The 13,702-nt window shown below is 45.0% G+C and overlaps 1 protein-coding gene across 1 annotated transcript; it reads right to left on the bottom strand.

The window, feature by feature from the left end:
• Window positions 1-1,942: 1,942 nt before the first annotated feature.
• LOC117361603 lies at window positions 1,943-5,693 on the bottom strand. The gene is made up of 3 exons (XM_033947174.1): window positions 5,525-5,693; window positions 3,944-4,276; window positions 1,943-2,499 (listed from the first exon to the last, which is right to left on the bottom strand). The coding sequence occupies exons 1-3, from the start codon at window positions 5,676-5,678 to the stop codon at window positions 2,357-2,359; spliced, it is 630 nt and encodes a 209-aa protein (XP_033803065.1). The 5' UTR covers window positions 5,679-5,693; the 3' UTR covers window positions 1,943-2,356.
• Window positions 5,694-13,702: the final 8,009 nt, after the last annotated feature.

The following is a 13,702-nucleotide window of genomic DNA, read 5'->3' as shown; positions in this document are numbered from 1 at the left end:
GTCTACAGAGTGTCTAAATCTCAACAGAGACATGATAGAGGCGTGATCTGGGTGGGATGAGAGTGGGTTTATGATCTGGACTTTTTTCTGCCATAATCAAACATTTTAGAAAACATCCAGGGCACAATTTGTGGTCATTGACCCCCCCCCCCCGCCACCCCCAAAAGATGTGAATGAAACAGTACATACCTGCCTCTATGATAGCTTCAGATATTATGCCAGTCCTAATAGAGCAGCAAGCATGGTCCTGGAGTAGCCTGGAGTAGTGTGGTCAACCATAGAGATGGACAATCAGACCTTACCCATCCTACCCTAACTAGTACACTTATAGCCTAGAGCTTGTTCAGGCTTGTGCGACTCACAAATGGAAGATTAGATTAGACATTTAGAAAGCTCTGTTCTATGTACTTCAGGACTGTTTTGCTTTATATTCTTGTAATGGGGTTCCACTTTCTGTTATTTTACTGTAATTTTATGTTGGTCACTGATTTTGTTATTATGACCTGCCATGAATTCTTTGTGTTTAGATGGAATAGAAATTTTAAATGAAATGCTTACCGTTGTATCTGGCGATGGTGTGTCCACATCTGGAGTACTGCGTCTAATATTGGTCGCCGTACCTTAAGAAAGATATGGCGATACTCGAGAGGGTTCAGAGGAGAGTGACACGTTTGATAAAGGGTAAGGAAAACCTTTCATACACTGAGAGACTGGAGAAACTGGGGCTCTTTTCCCTGGAGAAGAGGAGAATTAGAGGGGATATGATAGAGACTTACAAGATCATGAAGGGCATAGAGAAAGTAGAGAGGGACAGGTTCTTCAAACTTTCGAAAACTACAAGAACGAGAGGGCATTCGGAAAAATTAACAGGGGACAGATTCAGAACCAATGCTAGGAAGTTTTTCTTCACCCAACGGGTGGTGGACACCTGGAATGCGCTTCCAGAGGGCGTGATAGGACAGAGTACGGTATTAGGGTTCAAGAAGGGATTGGACAATTTTCTGTAGGAAAAAGGTATAGAGGGGTACAGAGAGAGGGGTACAGATAGAGGACTACTACACAGGTCCTGGACCTGTTTGGCCGCCACGCGAGCAGACTGCTAGGCGCGATGGACCTCTGGTCTGACCCAGCAGAAGCACTTCTTATGTTCTAATGTTCTTAATATGTGAGCCTTCCAAAATCCACCCAAATCCTACATATAGGTGACACCTGCAGGCATAAGAACTATTGGTGTACAGTTGGGTCCAGTAGGTTTTGGGTGGGTTTTGGAGTGCTCACCATACACTATATAAAAGGGTTATGGTGAAATATGTACCTCGGCCTTTTTATGTGAAGTTCATTGTAATTCTCCCAAAAGTGCCCCACTGCTCTTCTATTAAAAATGTTGCCCCCCCCCCCCCTCCTGTATCCAAAAGGCTTTTTATGTGTGTTTTTCTTGTGAACGTGCTTTTTTCGAAAGTGGCTCATAGACACACTGAGGACAAGCACATCTGAGAAATAGCCATTTTCGAAATGAAAAGATAAGACATTTTTCAAAGCACACATACCTCCATATATTTACTCCTCACATACAGTCTGACAGTGACACCCCAAACACATCCATATGCATTATCCCCACACATCCCATGGACTTTCTACACATATCCCACACATACATCTTACAGACCCCCATGCATACACATATGCACTTGCAACCACATCCCACAATGCACCTGTTATACTCGTATAACCCCACAAAGCCCCTACAGATGCCCTGTGTCTCCGCCACACATTCATATACATACCTGCACCCATTCACAAATGCACAAACATATGAACTTCACATATATTCCCTGTCATCTACTGAGACAAACTTCACAACTTTCCCACCAAATCCCCAACAGAAATGTATGTCTGCCAGCAGAGAAAGAAGAAAGACCCCACTGTTTCACACTGTTAATTCTCCACTTGCCAACTTGTTTTATTTGTATTAAAATTAAAAAATATGTTGTACAACTGCCTATGCGTGCCCAAATATTCTGACCTCACCGATCCATAAGCTGCTACATGAAACCCTCAGGATTAAAACAAATACATTTCCTTAATACCAGCTCCTCACACTGTCAGCCCCAGCCCCCGCCCCCAGCCCTCAGCCCTCCCTGCCTTATATGCAAACAGAGATGCAGGGTTGTAAAGCCTCCCCATACATTGTTGTACTCATGATTAGCAATGTTGTTTTAAATTGACATAGAAACAGACAACAAAAAGAAATTAAATGAATAACTAAACAAAATATTTATTTCCCTGTTCATTCCTCCTCATGCTTAATGAGGGGGTACATTTTCCCCCTGGCTTCTTAAAAGGAGACCTGATTAAGTTACTGGCTGCAAAGGCATTTCTGCACATCATGGTTGATGCTTTTCAATTTGCCACGGATTCTATGGAAGTCTGCCATCACTTCATCGACCTTGTTCAAAACCGGGCTGGAGCCTTTAGGGCAGACCTGCTGCTCTTCTGGGTCTGCAAAAAGGAAAAAAATAAAAAATATTTTCCAATTTCAGCCTTTCCCAGTAGGAGGCACTGTAAGAAATGTATTTATTTGGATTTTGCTCACACCTTTTTCAGGAGTGGTTTTGCGGTTAGAACCACTGCCTCAGCATCCTGAGGTTGTGGGTTTAATCTTCATGTTGATCCCTGTGACCCTAGGCAAGCCACTTAAGCCTACCTTGCCCCAGGTACTGTATGTAGATTGTGAGCCCGTTGGAACAGATAGGTAAAATACTTAGAGTATCTGAATGTAAAAAAACCCTGCCATGATGATATTGCAAAGGGAGGTATATAAGTGCCTTAATAATAGTAGTAGCTCAAGGTAAGTTACATGCAGATACTGTAGGTATTTCCCTGCCCCTAATAATCTAATTTTGCATCTAAGGCAATGGAGGGTGACTTGCTCAAAATTACAAGGAGCAGTAGCATGATTTGAAGTGGGACACCCATAGATGTCAAGCCCAATATTTAAACCACTAGGCTACTCCTCCACTTGCTGGGTATTGGTAACCTGACAAACCCTACACTTACCCAGCAGGTTACGCTGTAATAAACAGTACAGTTTGGCCAACTTGTGGCTTATTGGCTCTGGGGAATAGTGAAGGAATACCAGTAGAGGGCAGTAGTGCACAGCATTGGTTGTCAGTAAGACACACCAGGCAATATTCAAACACTGTGGTAAATGCATTAAAACCTACACCTAGATACTCAGTGCCAGCTGCTATCGAAATATTGGCACAGAATATGAAGAATGTGGATAATGGCAACTTTCAGCTCCATTAACTGCATATAAATCTGAGTAATCTAGGACAGTTTTCTTCCCTAGATAAATTCTGGCTCTGCCTCACTGAACCATCCGCATAATACCAGAATGCTCTGTAGTAATTTTCAATGACATTTTCTGAATAATGACACTGATAATTACTGACTGATTAATGTCAGCAGTACTTATCCAGATAGCAGCATCCGATACCTAGATAATTTTTACCATCCAAATTTCTTTCAGGTAGGAAATAAAACAGGAATACTGATTGCATGGTAGCTCACAGCTACAGCTGTCCCAGACTCTCTCATCAGAATGTGCTACAGGGAATTATGTAGGACACAGTTTCTCAAGCTGGTACCAGAGTACTGCCTATCCAGTCTGGTTTACAGGTTAGGTACAATTAATATGCATGAGATAGATTTGCATATAAATCTATCAAATGCTTATTAATTGGTGTTATCCTGGAAACCAGACTGGCTAAGGGTTACTTGTGCTTCAGGACTGGTTTGAGAAACATTGATGCAAGACTGATGATCGCAGCAAGTGGATTGGGGGGGGGGGGAGAAAGGGGGGAAGGGAGCTACAAGCACTTTAGTCCCAGCATTTCCCTGAAGGCAGTACTAAAGTATGATTCAGGAATCCAGGATTTACCTTCTATCTCCAGGACAATCTCTTTCATACTGCTTCCAGTTGTGTAATAGACATAGCAGCGGTAGTTCCCGGCCCTGTTTGGTTTGATGTTGGGGAGGATTAAAGAAGCATTTCCATTTTGGAGCTCCTCCAAAGACATAGTGGCATAAGAATCCCGGATGTTTAGATTTTCATCGTATTCAAGTATCATCCCGCCACGGTGGAACCACTGGATCATCAGCTGACTCACGTCCACAGGTGGCTGGTCCACAACCAGTTGACACTTCAGCAGCACATCGTCTCCCACCTTGGCCTTCACTGGGGATTCAGAGACGATCACCTGCAGTTTGGACACTGTACAAGCCAAATAGCACAATCAGAAGAGCCAGGGGCAAGAAACAGCCACAAAAGCTGCCAGTGCTATCAAAGAATAAATAAGCCAACTCGTATCTACTTGCAATTGAAAATTACAAAAAAAATGATCAATTAAATGGTCCAATGGTGATAGACAGAGTTTATATGAGTTTCATTGTTATGGAAAAGGGACAATAGAAAAAGAGAACAGGCCTCAAAGTGGAACAAAAGAGGCATGAGAGATGTCAATACTAACCAACAATTACATTTATTCAAAGTAACACAAATAAACCATTAAAAGTCCTTGATCTTAAAAAGATCAAATGAAGTCCCAAAAGTGGAATCCTAGGAAAGTCCCAACCAGGATCCAGGTTTCAGCACCTTCCTCAGGGGACAATAAGCAAACAATGTGAGTCAAAGCAACAAAACAGTCACAGGTGTGTTGGCGTCTCTGTGTAAACAAAAAGTGGCAAGAGGGTTACCATATGGCTCCAGAAAAAGGATGGATTGAGACTTCTGGGCTTTCCTTCCATCAATGGAAGTAAAACTCAGATGTCTCAATTCATCCTCCTTTTTCTGGAGCCATATGGTAACTCTAACATCACTTATGATCTATCTTATATAGTATATATTTTTATTGCACTGATGATATAAGATCATATTACAGTTATTAAATAATTAAGAACAAGTAGGTAAGGATTATTTATATTTTCATTATAAGTGTAAAATTGTTTGTGGGAGTATGTAGTGTAATGGTTAGAGCTACAGCCTTGGGCCCCTGAGGTTGTGGGTTCAAATCCCATACTGCTCCTTATGACTCTGGGCAAGTCACTTAATCCCCATTGCCCCAGGTACATTAGATAGAGTGGAGCCCACCAAGACAATTAGGGAAAATGCTTGAGTCCCTGAATAATTTGTAATCCGCATAGAATTGTAGGATATGCGGAATATAAATTATTTTTTATAAATTATGACTTATAAAACAATGTCCATGCTGTCAGCAATATACAAAAGTAAAATAATATCTCCTGCAGCAGTGTGCACACCATCAGCACCATGCCACAGAAATTCCTCTCTGCTAGGGGTTACTAAAATGAGATTTTCAAAGAATTGCTATGAAGGCCATGCTTGGGCCAGAAGAGAGGCCCAAGCTGTGAAATTCACACTGAATCTGTGACACAAGTAATAGGGTGAGGCGGGATGGGTTTCTCATGCTGGTACCAGTAATAGGGTAATGGGATAACTTACAGGAAACTCTGATGAGAAGAAAGGAGAATACTGTGAATATCGCTTGTGCTGCCATCTCTCTCATTTCACGTCTTACTCTCTTGATCTGGGTCTCTTTCCTGTTATCCAGAGTATTTTGAACAATAAGGCTGTGAGAATATATAGAGTTCCTCATGATACCTCCCTCCCTTTGCCTTGTCTCCCTGGCCTGGGTCCCATTCTACAGCTTATCATGAGGCAAGAGCTCTCCAGAGTATACTGGAAATGGGAGTATCTTGAAGATTAAGCAAGAAACCTTCTGTCTATTTTCCTTCCTGGAAGATTTCAGTCTTCACAAAAAGTTGAAGTTAGGTTTATAATAACATCAGAAATAAATAAATATAGAAGCAGAGAACATAATGCAAAAAAAAAAAAAAAAAAAAGACCCTCAATCAAATCTGCCTAATTTCCTTACCTATTTTAATACTCTACAGCCCCCTTGACATCTGACTTTACCGTTATTTCCTAAACCAAGGATTCTCTGTCCTTAATACACAGCATCCTGAATTCAGCTACTGTTCACATCTCCACTATTTGCTGCAGGCAGCATATTTTCTAAGAAAAATTATTTCTTAAGGTTACTCCTCAGTCCATGGCCTCTTGTTCTAATATGTCCTTGTCACTAAAGTAGGCTTGCTTTCTGTATAATAGTTACATATCTGGGGTATTTGAATGTCTCTGTGATATCCCCCCATTCTCACCTCCCCATATCTATTTCACAGGGCTTATGGTGCCAACTCTGCATGACTTCTCTGAACTACCTCTAGTCTGCCTATAAACCTGGACACTGTACTCCTGACAAATGGTCATGGATTTGATATACCGTGTTTCCCCGAAAATAAGACCGGGTCTTATATTAATTTGCGTTTCAAAAAATGCACTAGGGATTTTTTTCAGGGAACTTCTTTTTTTTTTTCATGTACAACACTCATCTCTCCCTTCCTCTCCTCCACCCCAATTCTTCCTCTTTCCTTTCTCTCCCCCCCCCTCCATGTACAGCATCTTTCCTCCCCTCTTATCCTTCCATTTGTGCAGCAGCTCCCGAGGCCTCCAAAAACAGTGGCAGTGCTCTGAACGGACTGCCTCGCAGCCTTCCCTGCCGGGGCCGGGCTTTCCCTCTACAGCGTTTTTCTATCCCTCCCTCCCATCCCTCTGTGTAGTGGAACTCCATCGATCTTCCCACCATGAACTTGACATACATACCTCCACTCTGAAGCCTTCAAAAGAGCAGCGTTGACAGTAATCTGAATGGGCTACTTCACGGCCTTCCCTGCCAGGGCCTTCCCTCTTCTGCATCACTAATGATGTCATCAGTGACATGGCAGAGGAAAGGCTCCAGTGAAGCAGCCCATTCAAGCGTTGCTGCTGTTTTGGATTCTTTTGGAGTGGAGGTATGTCAGGCTCACGGTGGGAGGGTCAGTGGGGTTCCACTGCACAGAGGGATGGGAGGGATAGAAGACACTGCAGAGGGAAGGCCCGGCCCCAGTGGGTAAGGCTGCGAAGCAGCCCGTTCAGAGTGCTGCCACTGTTTTTGGAGGCCTCAGGAGCTACTGCACAAGGGGATGGGTGAGAAGCAAGGAGAGATGCTGTACATGTGAGGTGGGGGTGGGGGTAGGAAAAAGGAAAGAAGAAGAATTGGGGAGGAGGAGAGGAACGGAGAGATGATTGGCAAATTGGGCAGCACTAGTTTCAGGGAGAGTCGGGGAGTGTTGGGGTGACTTTGGGGGTCGATCTTAACTAGGGCTTATTTTTAGGGTAGGACATGTTAGATGGAGTTTTCACCGTAGGACTGAAAGTATGCGTGGATATATACTATGTACTAGAAGCTGCTTAGTATTCTGTAATCGTGTTTGCTTTTAAGTACTTTTTTTCAGTGCTGAATAGGTATTTTATCCAAAGGTACAACAGTCCTTCCATCAGAAGCAAAGGACTGATGATGATATCTAACTCTCTGTATTTCAGATCTGTTCATTCTATATGACTGCAACCATGGAATATCCATAAGAGAAGGTCAACGCTTGGAAATTCCAAACCAAAAAAGCATTTCATGAGGTAACAATTCATACAGCTCTAAACAAAGGGCTCCTTTTACAACGCGTGGAATAGCGCGCTTTAAAATGCCACGCGCGCTAGCCGCTACTGCCTCCTCTTGAGCAGGTGGTAGTTTTTTGGCTAGCACGCGCTATAGCGCGCGCTAATCCGGTGCGTGCACTAAAAACGCTAGCACACCTTTGTAAAAGGAGCCCATAATATACTTCTAACATTCAAGACAATTTATTACTCTTTTCTGCCACTGTAATCCAAGAGTTTTAAGTACATAGATATTCTGAGTGGAAAGTTTCTGCTCTCTGAAATAAGATACATTGCACCACTTCATACCCATAATTCCTGGCTGGAATTTCATAAATCACTGGTATTTTTCACTTGGGAATTGAGAAATATTTTATAAGCAATTACTGAATGCAAGTACATTTTTATCTTAAATTTCCTGCACTCCCACCACACTATCAAAACCTTTTAGATTACAAAATTATGAAATAAATACTCCTTCTTGACAATGTTGCAGTACATTGGATAGAATGTGATGGCATTTAAAAAATTTATGATTTCTAGCTCCTTCGAACCTACTGCCAGTTCCTGTGGAGAAAAAAGAAAAAGGGAATTTTTTGTTGCATTTAACACATGCAGAAACATTTCTGAATAAAATATAGAACAGAATAAATTTATAGCTTATTGCAAAGCCTGCAAAAACATGCTATAGAAAAGGTTTTTTTTTCATTTCCAAAGACATAGGAGCCCTTTAACTAAACTTCGGTAAGCATTAACACTTGCTTACCGCAAGTTAAATTCCACTACTGTGGAGCGTGTTCAGGCATCTGATCTGTGTGTGCTTCCCAAATGCTAAAAAATGCTTACTTTTTAGTACTGGGGGCATGTGTTGGAGCAGAGAGTAGATATCCCTAGAATGTGATTTTGTGCTTTTGGAGCTTTACAGTAAATAAACCATGCTGCGGAAGGCCTGCGAGTAGGGCACCTTTAATTGGAAGGGGCACACCATTGAAATTTATCAGGACTTAGCAGCACAGACACTATAGAAGCAGAGGGCTTTTAGGGAGGGTCACTCAGGCCTTGGTTCATGCCCAGATGTGGTACTGATTGACATTCCCATTTGGGTTACTAGTTACCATCAGTGGAGTTCAAGTAGATTTTCTACAGTGGTGGAACTTCAGCATGGGATGCTCTCCAAAAGGTGGGAATACTGAGACCAGAACACCTGCAGAGAGAGGAGGATATTCAGCAGTGCCTGGTTGGATTCTGTTGGCATGAAGTGGAGAAAAGGGTGCCTTCGGCAGGCTCCACATTGAAGGTCATCAGGATGCAGGACCAGGGCATCTGTGAGGATCACTGGATTAGACTTTTGATATTTGCCTTGTCTCTCTTCCTTGCTGCTTTGAGACCTGGCTGGATGCCGACCTCCTTTTCCAGGAGGGGGGATTTAGAATATATGGACATGATGGACCTTCCTTATGGATCTTTTCAGGTCGTCTATGGAGGTGATCTATGGGATGGACTTTATGTCCTTGTGGAGAACTTGCCCAGAGTGGCATTGCTGGGGGGGGGGGGGGAAGGTGGGGTTGGGTTGGATGATAGACTATGATGGGAATGAGGGAGTCTATTTTGTGTGTGTGGAAGGAGCAAGGTGTATGAGTGAGGGCGAGGTATATGAATGTGTGGTTTGGTAGGGTTCAGTATGTTTGGTTCTGTAAGTGTGTTTTAGGAACTCATGCAGAGCTTCACTTCCTTTCATAGTGGAGCAGGATTTGGTGGCATTCCCACATGTGGACTATGGGGATGGGAGGGAGGGAGGAGGTTAGGGGGTTGTTCATATATAGGAGTTTGGAGGTTTTGTTTACATATTCTGAAGGAGCCCTTTATATTTAGGATATTGTCCTATAATGGACGTGATCTTTTCTCCCCCTTTAAGAGAGCTCAAATGTTTAAAGAGCTCAAATAGCCCCTCTTAAAGAAGGCCCATTTACTTAGAAAGCACAAGAATCTGGTGTCATTCGTGTAAACATGGGCAGTGAAACCTAGAGACTGTGCTAGAGTAAACAGAGGTGCCAAAAAGATATTAAAGAATGTAGGTGATAATATAGAACCTTGCGGGATGCCTGAGACTGGGTTAAATGGGGCTGAGTATGACTTCTGAAATTATAGTATAATGTCAATCTGTAAGATAGGATGAAAACCATTCCAAAACAATCGATTATAAGCTGATTTGTCATAAACATTGTAAGAGGAGATTGTGATCTATACGGTCAAATGCTGAAGACAGGTCTAATGATAATATGAGTACTGGTTTAGATTTGTCAAAAGCTTTGTAAATGTGATGAAGCCTATTAAGGCTTTTTCTGTGGGGTCTACGACAATTCGTAGGCAGACAATTCGTAAGGCCGCGCTCCAACTAGGAAGAACCACGCAGACCTCCGCTGGACTACCAGCTAGTTTGGTACAGGGGTTGAGGAATGGATGTGTCAGGTCAGGTTCCCAGTGTTGGGGAGTGAGTTGGGAAGCAGGGGAGGGGGCATCGGGTCAGGTTGGGTTCCCAGTGTTGGGGAGTGAGTTCAATTCAGTACAGGTGTTGGGAAGTGGGGGAGGGGCATCTCATCTGTCAGGTTCCCAGGGGTGCAGCACTGGAGGCAAATGGTAGATGACAATTGAAAACGATAATTAAATGGAATATCCTACAAATTATCGGCCTATGAATTGTCGCACCCTATGAACTGTCTTCCTATGAACTGTCGGCTTACCCATTGTCTTCCTATGAATTGTCAGAATCCTGTATTTTGGATTTGGATTTATCTCATGTCTTTTTCAGTAGTAGCTCAAGATGAGCTACATTCAGATACACGTGGAGGGGCATAATAAAAAAAACGTCTAAGTCCATTTTTGGCCTAAGGCCCTAAACGTTGAAAGTAGAAGCAGGGAAAATGTCCATTCTCAAAAAAAACATCCAAAAGGAGGTTGTTTTTTATAATGGCCTGCCTCTACATTCAGCTGTTTAAATACCCAGACCACCATTACGTCTACACTTAAGACATATAATAAACCAAAAAAAAGCCTAATTCCCAAACGCCCAAAGCCAGGCCTTTTAGACGAAGGAGGAGCCAGTCCTTCGCCTAAAAGCTGGATTCTGTAACCGGTGTTTGTCAAAAACAACACCGGTTACAGAATCCAGCCCCCCCCAGCAACGATTGCGGCAAGGAGAGATGGCTCATCTCCCCTGTCGCGATAGCGATACCACCAAGAGCCGCCAAACCTAGCACTTGGGATCGCTGTCACAGCAGGAAAGATGAGCCATCTCTCCTGCCATGATCACCCCTCCCCCTCGATCAGATTGGACAGGAGGGAGCCCAAGCCCTCCTGCCCCGCCAAAACCGCACCCAGCCAACACGATCGGGGCAAGGAGCCCAAGCCCTCCTGCCCTGCCAAAACCCCACCTGGCCGACACGGTTGGGGTAGGAGGGAGCCCAAGACCTCCTGCCCCAGCAACCCCCCCACCTGACAACAATCAGGGCAGGAGGAAGCCCAAGCCCTCCTGCCTCAGCAACCACCCCCGCCTGAGAACGATCGGAGCAGGAGGGATCACAGGCCTTCCTGCCCTCGGTGTACCCCCCCCATGATTGCCCCCTTAACCCCCAATCATCCCCCTACCCGCCGACTCCACGACCCCCCCACTGACCCCTCAACACCACCTTCCACTCTGGACAACCCCCGTACCTCAAAATAGTTGGACGGACGGACGGGTCCCAAGCACATTCGTCTGGCTCACCATCCGTCAAATGGTGGACCTTAGGACCTGATTGGCCCAGGCGCCTCAATCCCCACCCACAAGTGGGGCCTGAGGTGCCTAGGCCAACCAGAATCAGCCCAGTAGCCTAATGCCCCTCCTGTGGGTCGGGCCTTAGGCACATGGGCCCAACCCAACCCATGTGCCTAAGGCCCCGCCCACAGGAGGGGCCTATGGCTACTGGGCCGATTCCGGTTGGCCCAGGTGCCTCAGGGTTTGAGGTGCTTGGACCAATCAGGCCTTAAGGCCCATCATGCGATGGATGGCAGGCCTGCTGGATGGACGGGCTTGGGACACGTCCATCTGTCCAACTCTTTTGAGGTACAGGGGGGTGTTGAGGGGTCACGGGGGAGGTCATGGGGTTGTTGGGTGGGGGGCCATTCAGGGGTTTTGGGGGCGATTGTGGGGGGGGTGCTCCGAGGGCAGGAGGGCCTGGGATCCCTCCTGCCTCTATCTTAGTGGGGGTGGGGGGGTAGGAGGTTTGCTGGGGCAGGAGGGCTTGGGCTCCCTCCTGCCTCGATCGTTGTTGGGCGGAGAGGGGTCGCTGGGGCAGTAGGGCTTGGGCTCCCTCCTGCCCGATCCCATCGGGGGGGAGGGGTGGATCGCAGCAAGATAGATGGCTCATCTCTCCTGCCAGGATAGCGATCGCCCCCCCCCCCTCGAACTGGGGCACTTCTGGGTGAGGATTGCGGCAGGAGAGATGCCCTGCCGTGATCCTCACCCAAGTACCGCGGTTCAGGGGGTTGGCGATCACCATTGCGGCAGGAGAGATGAGCCATCTCTCCTTCCACGATAATTGTAGTAGGCGGTAGGCAGGTTACTGGGGCTGCTGTGATCAGCTCAGCAGCCCCTTTCTCGGCACTTATACCTGTTTTGACTTGGTCCAAGTCAAAACGTATAAGTGCCAACTAGGCAACCTGCCTAAATCTTTGGTTATACCTGCTGTACGACTAAGTATAGGTTGGCCCACCTTCTTTTTGATCAACCACGTACCCATTTAGGCCACTTTTTAAACATTTTTTTGTTTTGATTATGAGCCCCATAGTATTTATTTTCTTGCCCCTGGACAGTTTACAGCAGATGTGGGCATCCTGCAGCCCATCATTGAATTTAAAGTGGTCCCCGAGACCATAGGAAGTATACACATAAAACATCATTAACCAAAGTTTTGGTAATTTTAAATACTGCATTTCACAAATATTTTAAAAACAGACACTCTAGCAGTTTGTTTCCATCATTTGTTGCTTATTTATTACAGGTCTATGGAGTTCTGGGCATTTTGGGTTCCAAAGTTACAGGATGTTGCGGCCAACTAGGATTAGTACTGATAATCATGTAGCCTTCTGTGTATAAAGGTTGCCTTCTCCTGGTTTACAATCTAAGACCTTCTTATACTAAGCCATGGTAGAGGTTTCTACCATGAGCTGCAGTGCTAAACGCTCTGACGCTGCTCCGATACTCATAGAAATTCTATACGCATTGGAGCAGCGTTGGAACATTTAGCGCTCCGGGCTGCGGTAGAAACCTCTACCACGGCTTAGTAAAAGGGGAATAAATTTATCTGTAGCAGTGGAGGGTTAAGCGACTTGTTCAAAAATTTCAGTGGCTGGTAGCAGGATTTGACCCCTAGCTTACCTAGTTCTCAGCCTGCTGGTCTAATCATTAGGTACAGCTAATACATATACTGAAATACATATTCCAAACTTGTTTGATAACAGTACACTAAAGGCTATGGCATAGCCACAGAAGAGCCTGGGGGGTCTGGGCTCTGACCCACCCTCCAAAAATAATCTATCTTCCTTGCTGTGACTGATGAGGATCCCCAAGTCCCACCAGGTGAACACTATCCCCCTTCCCCATCCAGTGGTCTTAATATCTCTCTCCTTCCCTTCCTCCCCCTCCTGTGGTCTGGCATATCTATCTGCCCCTTCCCTTTCTTCCGCTGGAGGTCTGGCATATTTCCATCCCTCATCATCCCCATGGTTCCCATCCCTCCCCATCTATGCTATTCATCCCCACTCCGAGATCTGGTGCTTGCTCACCATTCTAATCTAATCTAATCTTCCATTTATGAGTCGCATATACCTATTCAGGCTCAAGGCGACAGATCAAAGAGGAAGGGGAAAGTAGTAGGGGAAGGGAGCATGGAGAAACAAGAGGAGGGACCTAGAAGTAAGGGGTGCTATACAGAAATTAAGACAGTTAATTGTCAAGGAGGTGAATCTTCATATTTTTTCTGAATGTGGTGTAGTTTGACTCTTTCCTGATGGCTTCTGGTAGGTCATTCCAGGTTTTTACACCCAAATAAG

This window comes from Geotrypetes seraphini, chromosome 5 (genome assembly GCF_902459505.1).
Source record: "Geotrypetes seraphini chromosome 5, aGeoSer1.1, whole genome shotgun sequence".
In the NCBI taxonomy this organism is placed as follows: domain Eukaryota; kingdom Metazoa; phylum Chordata; class Amphibia; order Gymnophiona; family Dermophiidae; genus Geotrypetes; species Geotrypetes seraphini.
The sequence above is the reverse complement of the archived record's forward strand: the minus strand, read 5'-3'. Positions and strand labels throughout refer to the sequence as shown.